We start from the raw sequence: 21,279 nt of genomic DNA on the forward strand, positions 1-21,279 counted from the left end.
CATCATTAGTACTTGTGATATAAAGTTTTTGGGGTAGGGCTAGGAAACCTTTCTCTGATGTGGGGTAGGACAAATAGCATAGCAAAGGATTAAAAGGTCACGCAGGTTCAAATCCTGCCTCCAATTATTTGTGTATATGCCCTTAGGCAAGTTACTTCCCTCAATTTTCTTAGCTATTAAATGAAATGATAGTGGTAGAGAGGATTAAGCAAGTTAATACATGTAAACACAGTTACATACTCAAATGTTAGCTGCTATTTTGTTTTTTACAAATGACACCTAGCAACTGAGAGGTCAGGTTAAGGTCACATGTTAAAGGAGATTAGTCAAAGGCCCTTTTCCAAAACCTTCTATTCCCCGGCCATGGTACAGCACGAGAACATCAAGTGATGGAGCTGACAGGGACAGTAACTGTACCGTAAGAATACAAAAGGAACGCGTTCAGACTTAAAGATGAGAGAAGTCTAGGTGCCCTCCCGAGCACACACACACAGTGGAGGCCTGTGGTAAGGTATCAGAATGATTTATGCTTACGGCCTCACAGGCTCATTAATATATAGCAGATGTGCTTTGCTTACCAAGCTCTGGTTGTCTGGCAGCATGACAATGATCTGTGCATTATGATCCCAAATCATTCGCCAGAAATCTTTCGTAGTATGTGGCAGAGGATGCTGGGTTATAATAAATTCATTGCTCCTATAATAGCCCTTCAGTTAGGGAGACGGAAAATCAGCAGTTACAAACATTTTATTCTGACGTTGGGGTAGTAAAATCCGTTCATGAAATAAGACAGCATTGTTTTGACCTCACTTAAACAATTGAAAAAGGCAGTCTGTACATGTGGCTAATTTTTAGATGTACATACTAACACGTGTAGATCATTTTATCTCCACATTACAATTCCCTTCTCGTTACCCCTGCTGTTTTTACTTAACAGCAATTTCAACATTTATTCAAACATTAGATGGGTGAAATTAACAAGAAAATTAATTCCTTAACACTTTTCTTAAAGGATTTCTGTACCCCTGCTGATTCGGAGTCTTTTGTTAAAGGTCACCAGATACAGAAATCTCTCTAATTTTTATATTACACATCGAGAAATTATTCGAAAAATGAAATCAGCCACATAGGTGGTATCTGCTCTTTAGCACCTTTTAGTTTAATTGAATTTATTTATAATTAACTGTTGAATCTCACCATGATATAAGAAGCATTAATGTAATCTGTTCCTTTCATTCCAGGCAATGGTGCAAGACCCACTCGGGCACGCTCGGCTGTAGTATGGAAAAAACAAAAAAAACACCACATTTGCCTTATTACACACACAGAACCAATAATGCTTTCTGAGATTCACTTGGTGAGTAATCTATTTCCCTGGCTCCCCTTTCATTTTAAAACTCACCTATAGTTTTGACTAAGCTAAAGGGTCAGCTAAGGCAGAATGTAAATGGAATTTTGCTGCACATTCCCAGAAGGGTAAAGGCATTACAGGAATAAAATCTTACTGTGAGAGAGGTTTTCACAGCAGATCACAAAGAGAACACTCTGTGCAGAGATGACAGAGGATTTCAGATAATTTTTGGCCCTGGTTTGATATTCTTACAATTATACCAACACACTATACTTTTGCTCTTTTGCCATTCCCTTCCCATTTTTCTCCCCGTAACATGCTTAGAAAACAGTGGCCTTGGTCAGTAGAGTCTCAGAATCTCTCCAGTGATCGCCCGTGCTGTATCTACAGCTCACAGTTTCCTCCGCTAGGTCCCGAGTTATTTATACCAAGGTCCCCATCCACCCACAGTACCCTGGTCTCAATAGCCAGAAGAATGTAATAATGCATTCCAGTTGTACAGATTAATCAGAGACTCGCGTTTTTCTAGGAGTATTAATGCCACAGTGATAATGGCTTTACTTTTTTTTTTTAAGTTAAAATGTAGAAGTACCCTAATTCTTGAATTGTGAGGTGAACGGAAGCTAGACTTCATGTCACACTGATGCAGCAATTCGCTGGCATGGACAGTCACCCCTCCTAGTTTGATCAAACTGCCTTAATTTTCCTGGCATAACTATTCCCCTTGGTAGTTGCGGCCTCTCTACATAATACATAAAATTCGGTGAAAAAATACTAACACTCTCAACCAAGTCAAACTGATTTTAAGAGCTTACATGGCACGACGGAAGAGTTTCGGTTCTTTTCTTTGTTACACTCTTTCTGAGCACTAAAGCACTCCACATACTTGGCATTACATTGTGTGACCAGCTGAAAGAAAAGCAACGTTGTAGTTTTCATTAACTAACCTGACTGTGATAATCATTTTGTAATATATGCAAGCATCAAGTCATTACTCTCTAAACCTTAAATTTACACAATGTTATTTATCAGTTACATCTCAGTCAAGCTGGGAAACAACAAAACAAAGTTATAATTGATAGCATTTGCTTGATAATCTGGCAAAAGGCGGCCAATCAGTAATTGGATTACTGAGGAGCAAAAACATTTTTCTATCCTAAAGAATATATTTTTGTGTTTTAGTAGTGGTTACTTCTGTCCCCTTACCGTGGTTAGGGGTAAGCTTGTCTTATTTCTACTATCAGGCCCTAGGCTTCTGATAATAGGTTCAGTGTGGGCAGTAAATACTTAATGAGTTCATCTGGATTTTTCTGTTGAAAATGTCACTGCTTTTTGTAATTTGTCTTCCGTAATTTCTCACAGGCACATGAGATTCGGGTGGGTCTACACTAGAAAAGACTGCTTTATAGTCATAGGAGCTAATCTAGGTTCTCAGTACGTTTCTGTTGAACTAAACTAACATTGTTCTAAGGCCACTGTAAGTAGCCCAGTAGTTTGGTTATTCTTCCTGTTCTTGTATAGCTTGGTTAAACACTGTGTCAATCCTCGGGTTTGTTTTTTTAGCTTTCGTACTACTGTCCAGGGCCTTGGGTGTAGTTTTCAAGTCTCTGATTCTTGTTTTTTTCCTTCTACTTGTTAGTGCCTACCAAAGAACCAATTACCTGGTTTCCAAGGGAATGAAGAGATTTCTTTTAAAAAATTCGTCAAAATTTGTGGAAACAAATATTGCAGAAACAGAAAAGGCAGAATTTAAGAAATGTTGATAGTTAATTTTTTTTTAAGAATTAATTTTAAACATTTAAAATGAGATATGTCCTCATTATTAATTACCTCAAATGGTTTTTCAAATGGCTAGGATGTTTTAAAAGGAGAGCTAGAAATTTAAGATTGTTATGGAATGAAAATTAATTTAGCTCTTTACTTTGCTTGGCAGTCTCATTGATTCAAATGATGGTTTCACAAAGTTTTACCATGAAAAGTACAATTGTACAGATATACCTCATTCTTTCCATCTTGATACAAAATGAGAAATTACATGTGGAATAATGCAAAAAAAAACTGAAAAGACTAATGAGACACCAATAAATAAGAAACTACTTAATAATTGGAGGGACAGCACTTGAAGGTTAGAATAAAGGACTGAGCTTTTAATGATCTTAATTATTTTACTGTCCTTATGGTCTTTTTTTTTTTTTTTTTAACCTTTCCCTCAGTTAATTCCATATAAACCTTAACTGCCTTTAAACTTCTTCATGCCCTTATCCAAGCAAAAGAAGAATCCTCTGGGAAAAGTTAACTTCTTTCTGGTATTCCTTAGTACCTCTTTTAGTTTCTAAACTATCTGATAGTCTTTCAGATAGCTTATTTGTTGACCTACTGTCCCCAAAATAAATCATTCTTAAGGGTAAGATAAGTTAGTTCAGAAGAAGTACAGCATTATTTTTTGGACTAGAGTGACAGACTCCAACTGGTGTTAGGATCCCAACAGTTCATACACAGGTCGAAACTTTATTTGCTTCCCGTTACATTTGAAGAATACAAATGGTAATCCCTTTCAGGGATTTGGTAATTCATGCCAAAAAGATATGACCCCCAGACGTTTAATCAGAGCACTACCTTGAATTGTTTCTCCAGCCGTGTCTTTCCTCCTACTCCTGGTATGAGGATGCTGTTAACATAGCTATGCAGCTGATTAGAAGATACTTCAGTCTCCTTTCCTAGAATGGCTTCCAACAAGGCATCATGGATGAAAATGTACTGCTCCTAAAAGGGACAGAACGAGGAGAGCTGGTAAAGGGTAGCCACTTCTATCCAAGTCATGAAGCTGACCTCTGATCAACTCTTCTCACAGGGACTTCCCTGGGAGCTCCTTCAAGCATTTACAGCCAGGTGCCTTGCTCCCATACTCACTGCTTTATCCCTCATAACTTATTTTAGGGTCAGGACTGTGTTTTCCATACCATGCCCCAAGCAGTAGGTTCAGTGCAGCAAGCCGTGGAGAAATGTGTTTAACGAAGGTCTTTAGAAACCCTTCAACTTTTCAGGCCCGACAACAACTGTTTAACTCCCCATGGCCTCAAACACAGCACTAGATACAGCTGCATCTTGCTTCCTAAGTGTTGGTGTCGTGACTGAGAAATCACACGTAAGATGCACACAGACATGGGAAACTGGGAGTCAAAGAACAGTCTCATGGTCAGCATAGCTTCCAGTACAAACCTGTACGTTCCTTCGGGCCCTACAAGAATGAATTTTCTCCTCAGTACCATTCAACTTTCATTTAAAGCACGTGCTAGAATCTCTTGCGAGCAGCCACTCCTCACCTCAGTCTGGACGAGGTAGTTACGCTGTGTCCTGATATGCTTCAGGAATCCTAGGACGTTAACTGTGCTTTTGTCTTTTATCTGTTGCAGCATGCTGTCTATTACAATGTAGGTGCCGGTCCTGCCCACACCAGCACTGGAAGAAAGGAAGACACTCAGCCGCCACCTTTTGCTCTTTCGTGTCATGCATTAACTGTAGACTGGAAAAATTACCGTCTAAATAGCGAACGAGCTTAAAAATAACCTTGTTGTTTAGATAACCTAGTAGAGAGTTGACACAGGTCATTCATTGTGGACAGCATCCAAAAACTTCATTAGGACATTTCCCAGGAGTCTTGATGGAGAGCAAAGACAGCCTTTCATAAATACCACGGGAGCTGGGGTAAAATGTTGCGTATGTATTTGCTTTCTCAGTCTTGCTTGCTGCTCAAGCCAAGGATGGAAGTCAGTGATGCAAGGGACGGAGAGCAGCCCTTCTTGGCAGAAGCATCCCCCCACCAGAACCCTGTGTGCCGAGACCCCAGGTAGGAAGTTTGTGTCCTTGATGCCGAAGTCTGTGCCTGGTTCTCCAACTCTCTATGATTCTGGAAGCACCCATTATCCTTTCGGTAAGTCCCCTTTCTGCACACCTCCCTAGTCTGTTCGCTATTAGAAAGTTCTTAACTAAAGGGGTGCCTTCCTTTAGTCAGCCCCGTATGGAATCAGAATGGCACGCCTGCAAAATCTGGCCTCTTTTATTCACACTTCCTCATTGTTAAACAAACCAACACAAGGGCGCCTGGGTGGCTCAGTTGGTTGAGCGACTGCCTTCGGCTCAGGTCATGATCCTGGAGTCCCCGGATCGAGTCCCGCATCAGGCTCCCTGCTCAGCAGGGAGTCTGCTTCTCCCTCTGACCCTCCCCCCTCTCTCTCTCAAAGAAATAAATAAATCTTTAAAAAACAAAACAAAACAAACCAACACAAAACTAAGAAACAACAGTCAGGAAGATGGGCGTCTGCAGTACCCCCAGCAGGTTCCCCACCTCACAGGACTGCTCCATTGATACCCCAGCTCTTTGACAGACTCTCATGTCTATTTTAGCGATTCCTCAATGGGTTAGCAAGAGAATGTACTTTTCATGAGGCTTTAAACAGGGGCTGCGCTCCAACATCTGCCAAGGACTTGCTTTGTGATCACATGTTATGAGCAACAGCCCAGAAGAAATGCTTAGAAAATGCCACGCAGCTCTGCAACATAACTCACAGAAGAGGCACCATCTATTTGAATATCAAAGTTAAAAAAAAAAAGCCAAGAATGCAATTACAAATGAAAGATAATAAAAGTATTGTTAAACCACCTATTAAAGTTGTTAAAGGTAGTTAAGGGAAAAAAGGCTTTCCCAGTGCTCTGAAAAAGGTCTTTCTTAGAGCATGTATCAATTAAAAAATTAAAGATCTTTTCACTCCTACAATGAATTTTATTATTTAGAGGAACCCTACAGAAGAGCCATATACAAAACCTCAACCTCTCCAGTGTAGAAAGCCCTGGACTTGTGTTTAAGGTCAGATTTCCATGTAATAGGAGCAGCTTCAAGATTCCCTGTAAACAATGGGGATTTTATTAATAGATGTTATTAAAAACTGCAGATTCATTCTATAAGAGCAGATTTTGTTTTAGCCTCAGAGATAGCTGATGATTTCAGAATGTTTTGAGAATGCAGTGATTTTATAGAACCCTAACAGGCTGTACTGGTCCCAGTTTTCAGTGGAAGACTCTGCTTCTAAATCAAACAAAGCAGGGCCCCAGCGGTCCACATCCGCCCACTCTGCCCACTTCAGATGTTGAATCCCAGGCACAAGAAGGACAAAGATGGCCCCACCTGCAGTGCACCAACACAGGGCCCATTTCTGGTGTCCGGGCTGCCGAGGATCTCCTCACGAAGGTCAGGACCGGGAGGGCATACTCAGGAACTCCCATGTCAGGCCACTGAGTGTAGTGATATTGGATCACGACCCGTTCATTCTGACGACCCTTGGGATTTCCCTTCTGACCCTAGCAGAAAGGTGAAAAGAGAGGTCTTTAAGCAGACAGTGGGCATTTTGGATTTTAAAAAAAAAGCCAAAAACAAACAAAAAAACATAAGGATGTATGAAACATGACCTTCCATTTCATGTGCCCTAACTACTGCTCTTGAGCTAGGTACTTTCCCCTTGGCGGCCGTCTCATTCATGCACTCTGTAATTTCTACACAAGCCTCCATGTTCTGACTTCCTGCCCCGACTCCAGAAGGCTGTGGTCCCTTTGCTCTCATCTGACTGTGGGCCATGACTCCCATCTTTCTCTGCTGTCTGGGTTGGACCTTCAGGAGCCGGAGTGCTGGTTGCTGCTATACTCCAGGAAGTGATTCTCAGTCTCCAACATCAATAATAAATTTATCTGTCACTTTCATGAATGAATTTTCCAGAGTAGTTTTCCTTTAAGTGGCTGAGCTTTTTGGATGAAAAATTTCCCCAAACAGGTAACTTGCTGTCATAAGTTTTTCTTATAACCAATAAACTTATAAATGTCTGAATTTTTTTTTTTTTTTTTTTTTGATGACTCAAGGTCATTAATCAGCTTGAGCATTTAAGGTGTTTGGCCCTGGGCTCCAGAAGCCTTATGGCTTTGATTTCTGAAATCTTCCTTTAACTCATTTTCCTATTTCTTCCTCTTTTTCAGTTACTACTTTTTCCTCTTGCACAAAACACCTAAAGTTCCTATTTGACTTCTGTCCTCCAACTTGAGTGGTTTGTAAAATAATAAGTGGGCCATGTTTAAATACCTGAAGGGTTTCCATGAGCAATGGGCTTTGTAAACATAAGCTGATTATTGGTTAGTTTAAGCCAGCTAACAGCTCTATTAGAACACAGATAAATATAGTGCTACTTGACTTTTATATACTTCTGCCATTCTGGGAAAAAAACTAAACATAGAAAAAGACTGTAAACCTTGGATCACAGATGGGTTTTGGAGCCAATGAAATTGTATATAAAAATTGGACTAAATGTGAATTCTTCTGGGGCAGGGGGGCTGTAGTTTGATCACATTCCCAAAGATGGCCAAGACTTAGGGGGGAAAAAAAAAATTACATCCATTGCTACAAACAACTGCCATTCCTAAGTCTCTCTAGAGCAATTACTTTACATTTTCTTAATGAACATCCACCTAGAGTTCCTAGTAATGCTGTCATGGTCCATGAATCTTGATGGAACAGCAGATTTTGAACAAAAGAAATTGAGATAACTTGAAAGCAGCATTTTCCACAAGGTGTGGAAATTGGATGTTAACAGTTATATAGGAAAGGGTTATGTCGAGTAGCATTAGGAAACACTGGGCAAAAAAAGTGAAAGAGGGTTTCTTAACTAGTGCTCTGGCCACTTGCATAAATTGTACATATTTCTAAAGGGGAATACATATTATGTAGCATTCATTTTCCATACTTATTAAATAGCAGAATCTCCTTTTTGCAAGCATCTTGCAGGGTTAGCGTTCCTTGGAACACAGTTTGGGAAAATACTTGAAAACTGTCAGAAGGTTGCTATTGAAAAGCTAAACCCACAAACAGGTGCTGCTGTAGTTGCTGGTCACCGAGACCTGGAAGTACCCCCCCCCCCCCCCCTTTTTTTTAAATGAAACCGTCATGAGGAGATTAAAGAATTTAATCAGGCCAGTTAAATTCTATTATGGGCTCTGCCAGTATCTTTCACAGCATACATTGATGTCAATCAAAGGAGTTGTGAAAAAATGTTTTTTAAAAATACTTTTTTAAAGCCAAGTTGGTTCTGAGAATTGGCCTTGGTTGTACAGTAATTTTCATACAAGTTTAAAGAGAGATGCCCTGGCAGCCCACCCATATTCCTTCAATACCTTTTTCACTTTTGTATTTCTGACTGAAAAACGACGAACAGTGTAGCAGGCGTGTACTTTTGTGCTCTTCAGGGTGACAATAATGTTTCCATACTCCTCACTATTCTCTGTGGGCCAATACTGATCACATTTTCGCTGCAAAAAAGGAAAAAGTTGTCAGTTCCAACTGCAATTTATGCCACAGTTGTACTGTTGGTAATGTGATTTCCAGCGTCTTTAAAACAGGTAATATCACCATATAGTTGAACTGAAAAAGGAACATATGGGCCCAATGGCTTAGAGGTAGACAAACCCCTGAAGAGGTTAACCTTGGGACAACCTTGGGCAAGATCCTTTGTGAAATGGGTCTCATATTCATGATCATCTTTCAACAGACAATGCACTTTGAAGAGGGCCTCAGAAAGAAACCTGTATTTGGCCTATAAGCAATACGGCTGGCTATGTGAGGAGGCTGGGCTGCCTTCCGAGTTGCAAGAGAATCTTATAACAGTGAAAATCTTCATTTTACCTCTTGGGTCACCAAAGGTGAAACCGGGACTCCACAGTCAAGGGGAAGCTGTAGCGATTCTGAGTAATGAATTTGAGGCTTAGCCTTTATTCCAGGCTCAATCAGCGTCATGTAATATAAACTCCTAATCTACTAACTCTAATCTTAAAAAAAGGTTCTCTTAATGATGGTCAAGGTGTTTCAACAGTGTTTCTGCCCCCCCCCCCCCAACTATCAGTTGTGGGAACTATCAGCCCCATTACACTACGTTTCTGCCAACTTCCCTGTTTGTTGTGTTTTCTGTCCTCTTAGAAGGTCGTTCTATAACTCCTCCTCCTCTCTCATTGTTTACAGCTCACCTCACGTATTAGCTCCTTTACAAAATCTCAGTCCTAGGGGAGTATCCATCCCTTTTACAGCATCCACATTCGAATACTCTACTCATCCCTCTTGCCACTTGCCACATTTAATTCCCTCTTGTAAGCGCTCAGCTCTTTCCCACCAGACCACAAGCAAGGTAGGGGCAAGAGAGGATGCTTTTCATCTCCTTAACTCTTTATACCTGGTCAAGTTCCTACCCTACAGCAGGTGCTCCATAAAGAGGTTTTGAATGAAGGTACATGATTAAGATATTAAGCCAAGAGGCTCTTACTCTTCCTTTTTCCACAAGATTCGTAATCATGATAATGATTCCAGTGTTTTGTTCCCAAATCATCCTCCAGAAATCTTCAAATGTAGACTTTAAAGGTCCCTGGGTGGCGATATAGGCTTTCGCTTTGTTGTAACCCTTCAAAGATGACACAGTACAAAGTAAGATGAAAGCAGTATCACAGACCAGTTAATAATTCAAGTGCCTTCCATATTGAATAGGCTGTGTTTTTAGGAAAAGCTCTGTGCAGTATTAAAACACATTCAACAGTCTCTGTGGCACTCTTCAATTATGAGAAACAGGTTTATAAAACATTTCTGACTTACATCGACGTAGTTTGCATTAATGTAGTCACTGTGCTTAGAGTCTTTTCCTGGTAAAGGTCTTAACTTCACCCTACTGTGATCATCTGTAGAGGATAAAAACAAAAAACAAAAACAAAATGTGTAATTCAAAAACTACCAGCATTCTAAAGCAGAAAACAAGGCAAATCGGCAATGTGGCATCTCCCAGAGTACCCCAAAAAAACTTTTGGCAGAACAACAGCTAAAAATTTAAAGATACAGCATTGAAACCCATCTTAAAAACACAGGGACATTTCTACATCATGCTCTGACCTGTGAGTGCCCAAGAAATGCAAACTGAAGTCCTTATTAGTTCATGTAAAATGATTTCAAGTTGCAACCCTCCAAAGTGTCCTTGTCCTGGATTTTAAAACCAAGGCTTTTGATTACACATGGCTGTGTCCCTTTTCCATTAATACAAATGTACAAAAGTGATTGTTACATTAGGTCCAGAACAACATCTATTTGTTGAACGTCTATTTTCAGGAGATTCCTTTGCTAAATTGAGTTAGACTCCCTTCTACCCTAATAGAACCCAAGTAACTGAGGAAACCAGAGATGTTCCTGAGAGTAATCTCATTGCAGGAATCTGGTGAATGATCAGATTCTAGGATCCACTCAACCTCAGCTTATGAACACAAAAGTGGAATATGTGCCTCTTGTTGCCCAGCAAAGTGAACTGGAATTTTTAGGACAGCAAATGAAATAAAAAGAAGTGAAGGTCATAATTTTATTTCCTCTAGCTAGGAACAAAAAGGGCAAAAGTAAATTTACATTTCTGGTTATAATCATAAAAGTCCAGTTCAAGAAGAAGTCCAAAGAGTGGCTTAGCCTAGACATTAATGACCTCAGACTATTTATCAAGCACTTTTTGAAAGCCTTCTCCAGTCTTGTGACTCTGAATTTTGTTTATTGTTCTGACAAACTCTCAGACTACACTTGCTATGCAGAAGGGCTGCCTGTTAGAAACAGGCTCCAAATGACAATTTCCCCCCAAGTTATCAGAATACAAACCACTATGCCTTAGCTCAGTAGCACTATATTGCATATTACAAATAAGAATGCGTGTTCTTCAAGTTGCAAAATTCATACTTAATCTAAAAGGTAACAGCCTCTCTAAATAGATCAATACAGGAGATGGTACAGAAGCACCATACTTGAAAGTTGTAATGGCTCTGTGAGAGAAGGCTTTTCATACATTTTATTTCCTGCACAGTAAGTTGTTTAATGACATTTCCATCCTGGTTCTTGCTATACTAAGCCCTTAATATAGGGGTAGACCAAGATGATGGGTGATGTGTCCAGAATCTGACCAGACATCATGAACACCAGAATCCAACTTTCTGAACTTAGGAAAATAAAACCACATCTAATCTGAATTTGTGAAAGTGAAACCATAAATCAACTGGTGAGAGTACAACCATAACAAACCACAGGTGGCACACTTTCCAGGCAACACCGTGACCCTTGGGCTATCACGTAGACACTTCTTTGATTTCCTCCCTCTTTTTTGCCACATACTTTCAGCCAAACACTGAGGTCACCAGAAGGAAGGATTGCCATGGTGGAGAGAATGGTATGTGTGGATATACTCAAGGCACACATGTGTATATATCCCTGCCTGATTTACATGGTTAGAAATGAGGTATATAGATGGACAAATCCTTATAATCTCGGCAAGGTGAGCCTTGGCTAGGTTGGCCAACAAATACTGTCAGAGTCCATGCATTCGAAGACTGGAGAGAAAAAGTTTGACTCTTTCTTGTTCTCTTTGTTAGCTCCTCATTCTCTCATATAAGTGGAACCAATACTCTTATTCAAAAATGTCTTGTGGTTCTTTTAAAACTGTAGAGTTAGAAGTAAAACTCTCAGTAGATGACATTACCTTGTATATAAAAATTCTAAGGAATCCACAAAAAATAACTATTAGAATAAATGAGTTCAGCCAAGGTTGTAGGATACATGATCGATGTTTAAAAAAAAAAAAAATTGTACTTATATACACAATGAAAGATTTCAAAATTAAGTAAATAATTCCATTTACCATAGCATCAAAAAGAATAAAATACTTAAATTCAACAAAAGAAGTGTAACACATGCAAACTATAAAACATCATTGAAAGAAGTAAAAGATGACCTCAATAAATGGAAAGACATCCCATCTTCACGGATGGAAGATGGTATTGTTAAGATTAATCCACAGATTCAATGCAATGCCTATCAAAATCCCAGCTACATCTTTCGCAGTAATAGAAAAGTTGATCCTAAAACTGATATGGAAACACAAGGGACCCAGAATAACCAAAACAATCTTGAAAAAGAAGAACAAAGTTGGAGCATTCACAGTTTCCGAATTCAAAATATACTACAAAGCTATAGTCTGTCATCAAGACGAAGTGGTACTGGCCTAAAGATAGACATATAAATCACATACCATAGGTGACATATAAATCAATGAAAGAGAACTAAGAGTCTAGAAATAAACCCTTACATTTATGGTCAGTTGACTTTCAATAAGGGCACTAAGACAATTCAGTGGGGGAAAGAACAGTCTTTTCTACAAATAGTGCTACGACAACTGGCTATCAACAAGCAAAAGAATAAACTTGGACCCTACCTCATACATTTAAGAGTTATTTGAATAAAATATCTAAATGTAAGAGCTAAAACCATAAAACTCTGACAAAAACAAAGGTGTAAATCTTCATGATCTTGGATTAGGCAGTGGTTTCTTAAGATATGACACCAAAAGCCAGGCCACAAAAGAAAAATTATGTTTCACCAAAATTAAAATAATTTGTGCTTCAAAGGACACCATCAAGAAAGTGGAAAGACAATGCACAGAATGGGAGAAAATATTTGCCAACTGTTTATCTATATAAGGGATTCATATCCAGAGTGTATAAAGAACTCCTACAACTCAGCAACAAAAAGACAATGGGCAAAGAATTTGAATAGATACTTCCCCAAAGAAGATCTACAAATGGCCAATAAATACATGAAAAGATGCTCAACATTACTCATTAGGGAAATGCAAATTAAAATGACAATGAGATACCACTTCACACCCATTAGCAGAGTTATTTTATATATCTATAGATAGATATCTACATCTATATATCTATAGATACAGATATATAAAAGTAACAAGTGTTGATGAGAATATGGACACTGGGACTCTCATATACTGCTGGGGGAAATGTAAAATGGTATAGCCACTTTAGAAAACAGTATGACAGTTCTTCAAAATGTTAAACATAGAGTTACCATATGACCTAGCTATTCTACTCCTAAGTATATATCCAAGAGAATTGAAAATATATGTCTGCACAAATGTTCATAGCAGCATTATTCATAATAGCCAAAAAGTAGAAACAACCCAAATGTCCATCAAATGACGAACGAATAAACACAATGTGGCATATCCATACCAAGGAGTAATTTTCAGTCCTAAAAAGGAATGAAGTACTGATCTAAGCGACAACATGGATCAATCTTGAAAACATCATCTAAGTGGAACAGACCCAGACACAAAAGGCCACATATTCTATGATTCCATATATGGAATGTCCAGAATTGGCAAATACATAGAAATAGAAAGTAGGTAAGTGGTTTCTAGGGGTTAGGGAAAAGGAGGAATTGGGAACGACTGCTAATGGGTATGGGGTTTCTTGTTGGGGTGTTGAAAATGTTCTAAAATTAGATAGTGGTGATGGTTGTACAACTGCGTGTATACTAAAAACCACTGAAATTCAGTTTATATTTAAATTCCCATTTAAATATAAATTAACTTTAAATGGGTGAATTTCATATGGTATGTGATTTTTATCTCACTAAAGCATTATAAAAAGCTTTATCTACAGTAGTGTTCACATTTAAATGGTTCAATTTAATGCACTATAAAATCCTATGGAATGTGTTCCTTACCACAGTGTATGTTAACCATAAACGTGTGCCCCCACCTTTAGTATCAAAGCATAGATTATCTGCCAGTGACCCAAACCCCCAATGTCTAGGAGAAGTAGCACTTTAGCCACAGAAGTAGTGCTCCTAGGGTATTCCCATAAGGCTCTGTAAGAAGAATGCTTATTTGTTTGTATCCCTAACCGCCAGAGTACTCCTGACCTTGGAAAAATGGTAGAAAGGACAAAACGCATGGGCCCCAAGGACTGGTGGCTCCATCCCTTACGGTATAGACCACTGAAGGTATGTTACCTAGTCTTAGAAATTCAGCTTATTGATTCCATTTTCAGTATTTCTTATTTTATTTAACAACTTGGCTCTCCCCACTTAAAAACAACGTCAGGAGAGCCACAGGACATTCAAACTTTGGTTCCCAGCGTCTGGTATGAAATCACTTCATGAGAGAACCACGAAGCTCAGAACATTTCTTTCAGTCCCACCTTATTCTTTTTTTTTTTTTTTTAAAGATTTTATTTATTTATTTGACAGAGAGATAGAGAGAGAGCACAAGTAGGCAAAGAAGCAGGCAGATGGAGAGGGAGAAGCAGGCTCCCCGCAGAGCAGGGAGCCCGATGCGGGACTCGATCCCAGGATGTTGGGATCATGACCTGAGCCGAAGGCAGCCGCTTAACCGACTGAGCCACCCAGGCGCCCCAGTCCCACCTTATTCTTAAGCGGAGATCTGACAGCTTAATGAAAGACTCAGGGGGCTGTAAATGTCCCTACTTCTTCCTATCTTCTGTTGAAGATGGGCTAACGAGAGGTTAACTGGCGAATGTAATTCTTTCTTGGCATTCCTGGTTCGGATTGCTTGGCTTTCGGCTTATCCCCAGCATGAAGATTTAATTTCCTCACAGTTGCAGATAGTTTAAAGTTTATTACTTACATGCTAAAATGTTGATGTATCTGTTTTTGTGCTTGTTATCTGGATGATTGGAATGTTCTGCAGTGATGTTCATATCGGCCGTACAGCGTTGGACTTCCTGGTGGAAAAAAAAAAAAATCAAGATTTCAAAGATTTTAGACACACTTTCGATGTCTAGCAAAGGTGTAGGAAGAAAGGAACTATATATCCAAAAGCATGAAGTATTTACTCACTCCCTAGCCGCGGCCACCATTATCTCCCCAAACTCAATTTCAGAAATAACTGACATATTCATAACAAACGTATAGAGGATGTGAAGAAGATAAAAGGATTTCTTTTTTTTACTAATTCATCAATCATTTACTTCATTCCAGATTGTGACCTAGGCATGGGGATTATAAAACATCATATCTCTCTTTGAATATGCCACAGCCTGATGAGGGAGGAAAACATGCCAAAAATAGTGACAGTCAAATGTGATTAATAGAAAAGAGGCCTCAAGAAGCTATGGTGGGAGCACAGAGGAAGGCTTCAGGCAGCTCATTCACCTGAGTCTTAAAGGATGAACAAGAATTTTCCAGGCAGAAGTAGAATCTCCACCATCATTTGCAATATGCGTATAGACCATATAGCTCCTTTTATAACTATCAGAGCGCAAATTGATTACCCTCCGTCCTGAAGTGACGCTACCATATTTGCCCAGTGACCTGTCCTGTGTGGCTCAAATATATATAGATTTGATGAATTAGTTGTGAACTCCAGTTTCATTTAAATTCTCCTTCTTTAGCAGGCAACTCTTCAGCTACCTTTGCCACGAATGTAAATATCATCCATTAGCGTATTACAAGGTTGCTGTAAAGTCAAATTTTTCTACGGTGTACGGTTCAAACCCAAGAAAGTACCAGCGTTAACTAATAAGGGAAGTCATTAGCAGTGCACGGCTGCCACAAAGAGCTGGAGCAAGTGACAGAAAATTATCAGGAGAAGTATTTTACACATAACAGATGTAACAGAGTTAAGGTGCATGCAGACTCCCCCCCCCCCCCCATGAAGGAGATGCATAGCAAGTATGGATGTTTTCCATAGCATTTACATTAGGCATAATGAAAACAAGGAACGGGTTGTCTTTTATATTCACAAAGTACTTCCCAGTGAGGGGTCCCTCTCTTCTCTCCAAGGAGGAACTAACTCACTGTAATCAAATAATTTAAAGTCTAAAAACAAAGGGTCACTACCCATGTAAAGAAACCATACTCAGGAACTCCTGATTCTTGGGAAGCGGTATGTTCAATTTTTCATAGTTGCAGACCTTCCCAGTTGTCCGTTAAAAAAAAAAAAAGTAAAAAAAAGTCCACAGGTATTAATTCAACACACCTCTTGGGGAAAGTGTGCGTTTCACAACAATTCTTACTCTTCCGTTATGTTTACTAAATGTGATAAACTCTGCTATTTTCTCTTCTAAAATGGTTTATAACCTATGGTTTTGCAAATGTTGATTTAAAGGGGCTTCAGTCTGCCTTTGGTTCTTTTTTTCTAAAATGAGATAAAGGGTAGGCACAAAGTGATGAGTCTGATAGCTTAACATCTCCAAAAACATAAGCAATGCTACCTCTACTCAAAGTATTTTGGGGTGCTGGCCTTTTAGAATTGCCTTGAACGCCTGAGGCATACTCTTTTAAATAGTTTCAGGGGCAGAAAACCTTTGAAAATAGATTTGTATTCTGGAAGACATTAATTCAATCTATACATAAATTCCTGAAATAGGTTGACAGCCTTTTGTTTCTGGGTTTTGAAGGTCATACTTCTGGCATGGGCTGGGTTGCTAAAGCATCTTGTGTTAAGAGATTATAGCTTTTTGTCCTTTAGTTTGAGATTCACTTGGTTTATTGATTTTTTTTTCCCCCCCATCGTGTGGATCTGACCACCCTAACTATGGACTGAGCTCGGGCCTCTATTATAATATAATGCAATTGACCACGACTGCTTGGGAGCAGCTGTCTGCACTGTTTAGAGCAGTCATTCAATATGGCCAATCAAACTCTTTGTTATCTAAAATCCTGGGTCTGATCCGTTGCCTCTATTTCACTTTTCCAATTACGTGAATGACGGAAAACAAAGAATAGTCATAAATAATGTTAAATCTGATTTTATTAGAACCCGAGGGGTTTGCCTAAGGCCTCCTGATTTTGTCTTGTGGATAATAATGTCATCTGTAATTCCTTGCAGAACTGTTTGGCTCATTTAGATGCTGATAATATCATCTGATCCTGGAGTGGCTTTTCTCCATCAGAACTGGCATGTCCAAGTTAATGTGATTTTAATAGGTGCTAAAACCCTTTGAAGCGACACTGGCTGATGGAGTGTGTATAGCCAAGTTACCTTCGATTCGACAGTCTGACAAGCAGTTTAAGATTTAAGTTTGTCTGTATTTTACTGTCCATATAACAGAGTTGGAATTCTCAAAATGAATATCCTGAGTTTCGACAGGCACAAAACCACAGAAAAAAGCCAAGTAAAAACAAGAGATGTAAAAATAAAAAAAAAGTAAGACTTAAAACGAAAACACCACAAGTTGATATATTCAGAATTCTTGGGAGATTGAGTGGGTGAAATCACCTGCTGCCTGGAGTGAATGAGGTGAGAAGCTATCAAAAAGGCACATGGAGACCTACTGTCCTACCATTCTGTGGCTCGATGTGAAATCATGATGGAATAAAAATACATCTGGAAATCTTTCAGATTACTCAGCTTCCCAAAGGAAGTTGAGAAGAACACCCTTTGGACCAGGTGACCAAGCATTAGACTGAGTATACAGAACATTTTCAGTGTGTGAGTTCGGGCAGCCCACAGCTGTGTTACGGGGACCATGCTACCGAAGGTGATCACTTTAGGTCATCACTATGGCCTGGTGCTTGCCTCGTGTCTGACACAGAGCTGGCCCTTGCTGGGTGCCCATGACATGCCATCTTCCTGCTTCTGCTCAGGCTACAAATTGTGGCCACCCCCAACATCTTCAAATGCTGCAGCTTTGACTCTGTTATTCTCTCCCTCAGAAACCTCTGGATAGAACCCAGATTCCTTAGCCAGGCTTTCAAGGTCCCATCCTATCTTCCATCCAGCTCCCTTCCCATTCCCAGACAGTTTTACCTCTGTGCCCTTTGAAAAGACCATAGGATTTCCTGTTTGGGGTCTATAAAGTACAATTGTTTTCCATACACCATTTGTGAATTCTGGCTCTCTCTCTCTCTCTCTTCACTCTTCACAAAAACCTCAACTATGATTTTCTTCCTGCTAAGGGTTTAAAAATGTTCTTTAAGACATTTCAGACCCTAAGTGGCATTTTGTCACAGGGACTCAGAGTCCTTTTCTGCCAGCTTGTAGGCTGCAGTCTCATGCAGCATGACCCCCCGTCTGGCGACACCCTGTTATGCGTCACCGGCAACATTGGAACGCTGCACCTTACATAAAGTGATTGTGGCCACTGATCCCTCAAGCACATGGGCTCAGGTGGACAAAGCTTTGCTCTCCTGATTTAAGATGAGCAACTGGCCCAAATTTAGCTCAGCTAGAGTTAATTGTCAGCGAGGCGATTCCCCCCAAAGGATCTCATCAAGGGGTATTGGATCTCTGGCCTGGTCTCTGCACTCAGCCTTCCAACTTGTGATGCTCCTGACCTCTGCCTATTAATTCTGTCGACCCACATGGCCTTGGAATTCTCTCCTTTTGAAAGGTAATGCTAGCACTGCACCTTTGGAAGCCGCCTGGATGAGGACTGTGGAGGCCGGGGAAGAGTGAGGTTCAAGTCAGCTCAGGTAGCCAAGGGAACAGAGTCATCGAACACCAGCCATCCTGAGACAAGGATTGGTGTTATGTCCAGTGACTGCAAAATCTGCTAGAGGTATAATGTTGCCAGCTCTTAACAGTCTCCAAAGTTTATCTGACAAGGACAAAATGCTATCTGCATCACCTCTAGACAAAGACTCAAAATTAGCAGTGAATCGTTTTTCTCATTCTTCTCCAAGCAGCAAAGTTCTGAAAATAATGACAGCTATTCACCAATTTTTTTTTTTCCCCCACTTCCATCCAAGATTTTAAAACAAGATGGGGCAAATAGAAATTCCGGTGAAATAATCAAAATTTGTAGAAGCCTTTCTTCTTCTTTGCCCTCCTCTGGAACTTTCTATCCATATTTAGCATGTATTTTGCTCTCCACCCCCACCAGACTGAACTCCTTGAGGGCAAGGTCTCAAATTCGACTCTGTACTTTGTATTATGTCCACAGAATAACAGTACTCCATAACTGTCAGATGAATTGCTTTTCTCTATTCTTAATGGCCGCACATCAATTGTCAAATGGTATTTATAATTTTTTTTTTTAAAGATTTATTTATTTATTTGACACAGAGAGAGAGACAGCGAGAGAGGGAACACAAGCAGGGGGAGTGGGGAGAGGGAGAAGCAGGCTCCCGGCTGAGCAGGGAGCCCGATGCAGGGCTCGATCCCAGGACCCTGGGATCATGACCTGGGCCAAAGGCAGACGCTTAACGACTGAGCCACCCAGGTGCCCCGGTATTTATAATTTTAAGATGAGTTCTTCGACTAACTTGAGGCCTCTCTGCAGATGTTGTTTAAGATTTTTATAAGTCAGATTCTCAAACCATCCGGAAGGCTCTAGGCCATAAATCATGTAATGGGCTCCCAGTACTTTTAGTGGGGTGGGGGCGCTCCTTGTTTCGACTGTTCCCTTTCCTGCCCCCCCCCCCCCCTTTTTTTTGCCAAGGCAATTGTTGGCTTGTCAGCTGCATGATCAGTTTGAGACAGTCATTGGTAATCTCAGTTTTTTTTTCCTCCTTCTGACTCCAGGTCACTACAGTACACACTACTTTAATGAGAGTCTGGAGGACCTTGAGGTTACACATGTGCGCTTGAGTCGGAGAGCCTGGTCTTAAAACCTAACTTCTGCCATTTGAAAACTGAGCCACCCAAAGCCTCAGTTTTCCCGTGGAGGAAGTTTCCTCATCTGTAAAATGGGGCCCATAGACTAGCACCCTGTTGTGGGGTAGTTCTGAGGAACAAATGAAATAATCCACGTGCAGTGCTGAGTATATGCTGGCCACCGTTCTTCCACTTAAAAAGATCTGGAAATCTGGGGTTGACTTTACCACTCTCCTACCATAATGAGGGTTCTGTTTTGTTTTTCTTTTCCCTTTTTTTTTTTTAAGATTTTTAATTATTTTTAAGTGATCTCTACGCCCATCGTGGGACTCAAACCTACAACCCTAAGATCAAGAGTCGCACGATTCCCTGACTGAGCTGCGCAGGCATCCCAGTTTTGTTTTTCTTTAAATCCGCACAAAAATCTCTTTTCCTGACCTTCTTTTATAGCCTATTACTATCTCGTTTATAAAACAGCCTTAATAATTTCGTAAATAGCCTGCTACCACTTGTCCTTTTTAGCAGAGCAGCCGAAAATGAATACCACTACCGTTGTCAAATACTTCGAAATCTCCCTCAATGAGAAGAGGACAGTATATTAAGGACTTGTTCTGTCTCATTCCTCCCTTTACGTCGCTGCCTTATTGTTCTTTTCAGAAGAAAGGATAGTCTTCCTATTCTGAATAGCTCTGATTTTCCACCTTCAGACCAGGAGGAACTGTGAAATGACAATCACAGAACAAGGCCTCCCTTGTCCCTGCCCTCCCGCGCCCCTCCCTTCACCACCAGCTAATAAGACTAAAGCTATAAAGTTCAATATAGGAGACAAAAGCTTCAAGCCACAGTATTTTGTTTTGTTTTGTTTTAAGGATAGAAATAGGGTGCAGATGCCCAGAATTTGTTAACAGGCTTGATGTTGATGCAGCAAAGCCCATTTTAAGTCAGATCGAGTTTATAGAGGTGTAGCTGATTATTTTGAATAATTAAATGGTGTCAAAACCAGCTGTGATGAATAGCACCGGGGTCTCAAATCATAAATAATTGAGAAACTGGAGTTGCATTTGGTCATCCTGATCAAATTCTGTTCTCCAGAGGATAAATGTTTGTCCTGAATACCATCAACATTGTTAAATGCCTCAGTATTCTTGCTCAGTCATCCAGCCAACAGTCAATTGAACTAAATCACTTCAACAGCACACACATTTGCTGTCCTCATGAATACAAAATGTTTGACTTTAAACCATGTTCTTTGTACTTGAATAGGCACCTTTTTCTGGTAAGCATCTAATAGCCACATTAAATACTTGACATGTTTTTGTTTGTCCCATGATACATACATAGGACTCTGCCGAATAAATCAGAGGGTCCCTTCTCTCTCCCACCTTTGCTTTGGTTTTGCTCAGAAAAACAAAAAACTAAGAGAAAGACTTCCTTGCAAACCAGTTGTCAATATAATTGCCTTTACGATGGCCTCTG

The 21,279-nt window shown here is 40.0% G+C and overlaps 1 protein-coding gene across 2 annotated transcripts in view; it reads right to left on the reverse strand.

Annotated features, from left to right (window-relative positions):
• Positions 1-21,279, reverse strand: part of PTPRG (protein tyrosine phosphatase receptor type G) — a 701,884-nt gene that overhangs the window by 22,719 nt on the left and 657,886 nt on the right. For both annotated transcript variants that reach the window (XM_021695223.1, XM_044921263.1), the window contains 10 exons: positions 14,890-14,986; positions 10,023-10,105; positions 9,700-9,834; positions 8,561-8,695; positions 6,534-6,706; positions 4,675-4,810; positions 3,968-4,114; positions 2,167-2,260; positions 1,198-1,274; positions 579-707 (listed from right to left, as the gene is read on the reverse strand). In XM_021695223.1, the coding sequence (XP_021550898.1) occupies positions 579-707; positions 1,198-1,274; positions 2,167-2,260; positions 3,968-4,114; positions 4,675-4,810; positions 6,534-6,706; positions 8,561-8,695; positions 9,700-9,834; positions 10,023-10,105; positions 14,890-14,986 (1,206 nt within the window). The remainder of the gene's footprint in view (positions 1-578; positions 708-1,197; positions 1,275-2,166; positions 2,261-3,967; positions 4,115-4,674; positions 4,811-6,533; positions 6,707-8,560; positions 8,696-9,699; positions 9,835-10,022; positions 10,106-14,889; positions 14,987-21,279) is intronic.

Source organism: Neomonachus schauinslandi, chromosome 1 (assembly GCF_002201575.2).
Source record: "Neomonachus schauinslandi chromosome 1, ASM220157v2, whole genome shotgun sequence".
Classification (NCBI taxonomy): domain Eukaryota; kingdom Metazoa; phylum Chordata; class Mammalia; order Carnivora; family Phocidae; genus Neomonachus; species Neomonachus schauinslandi.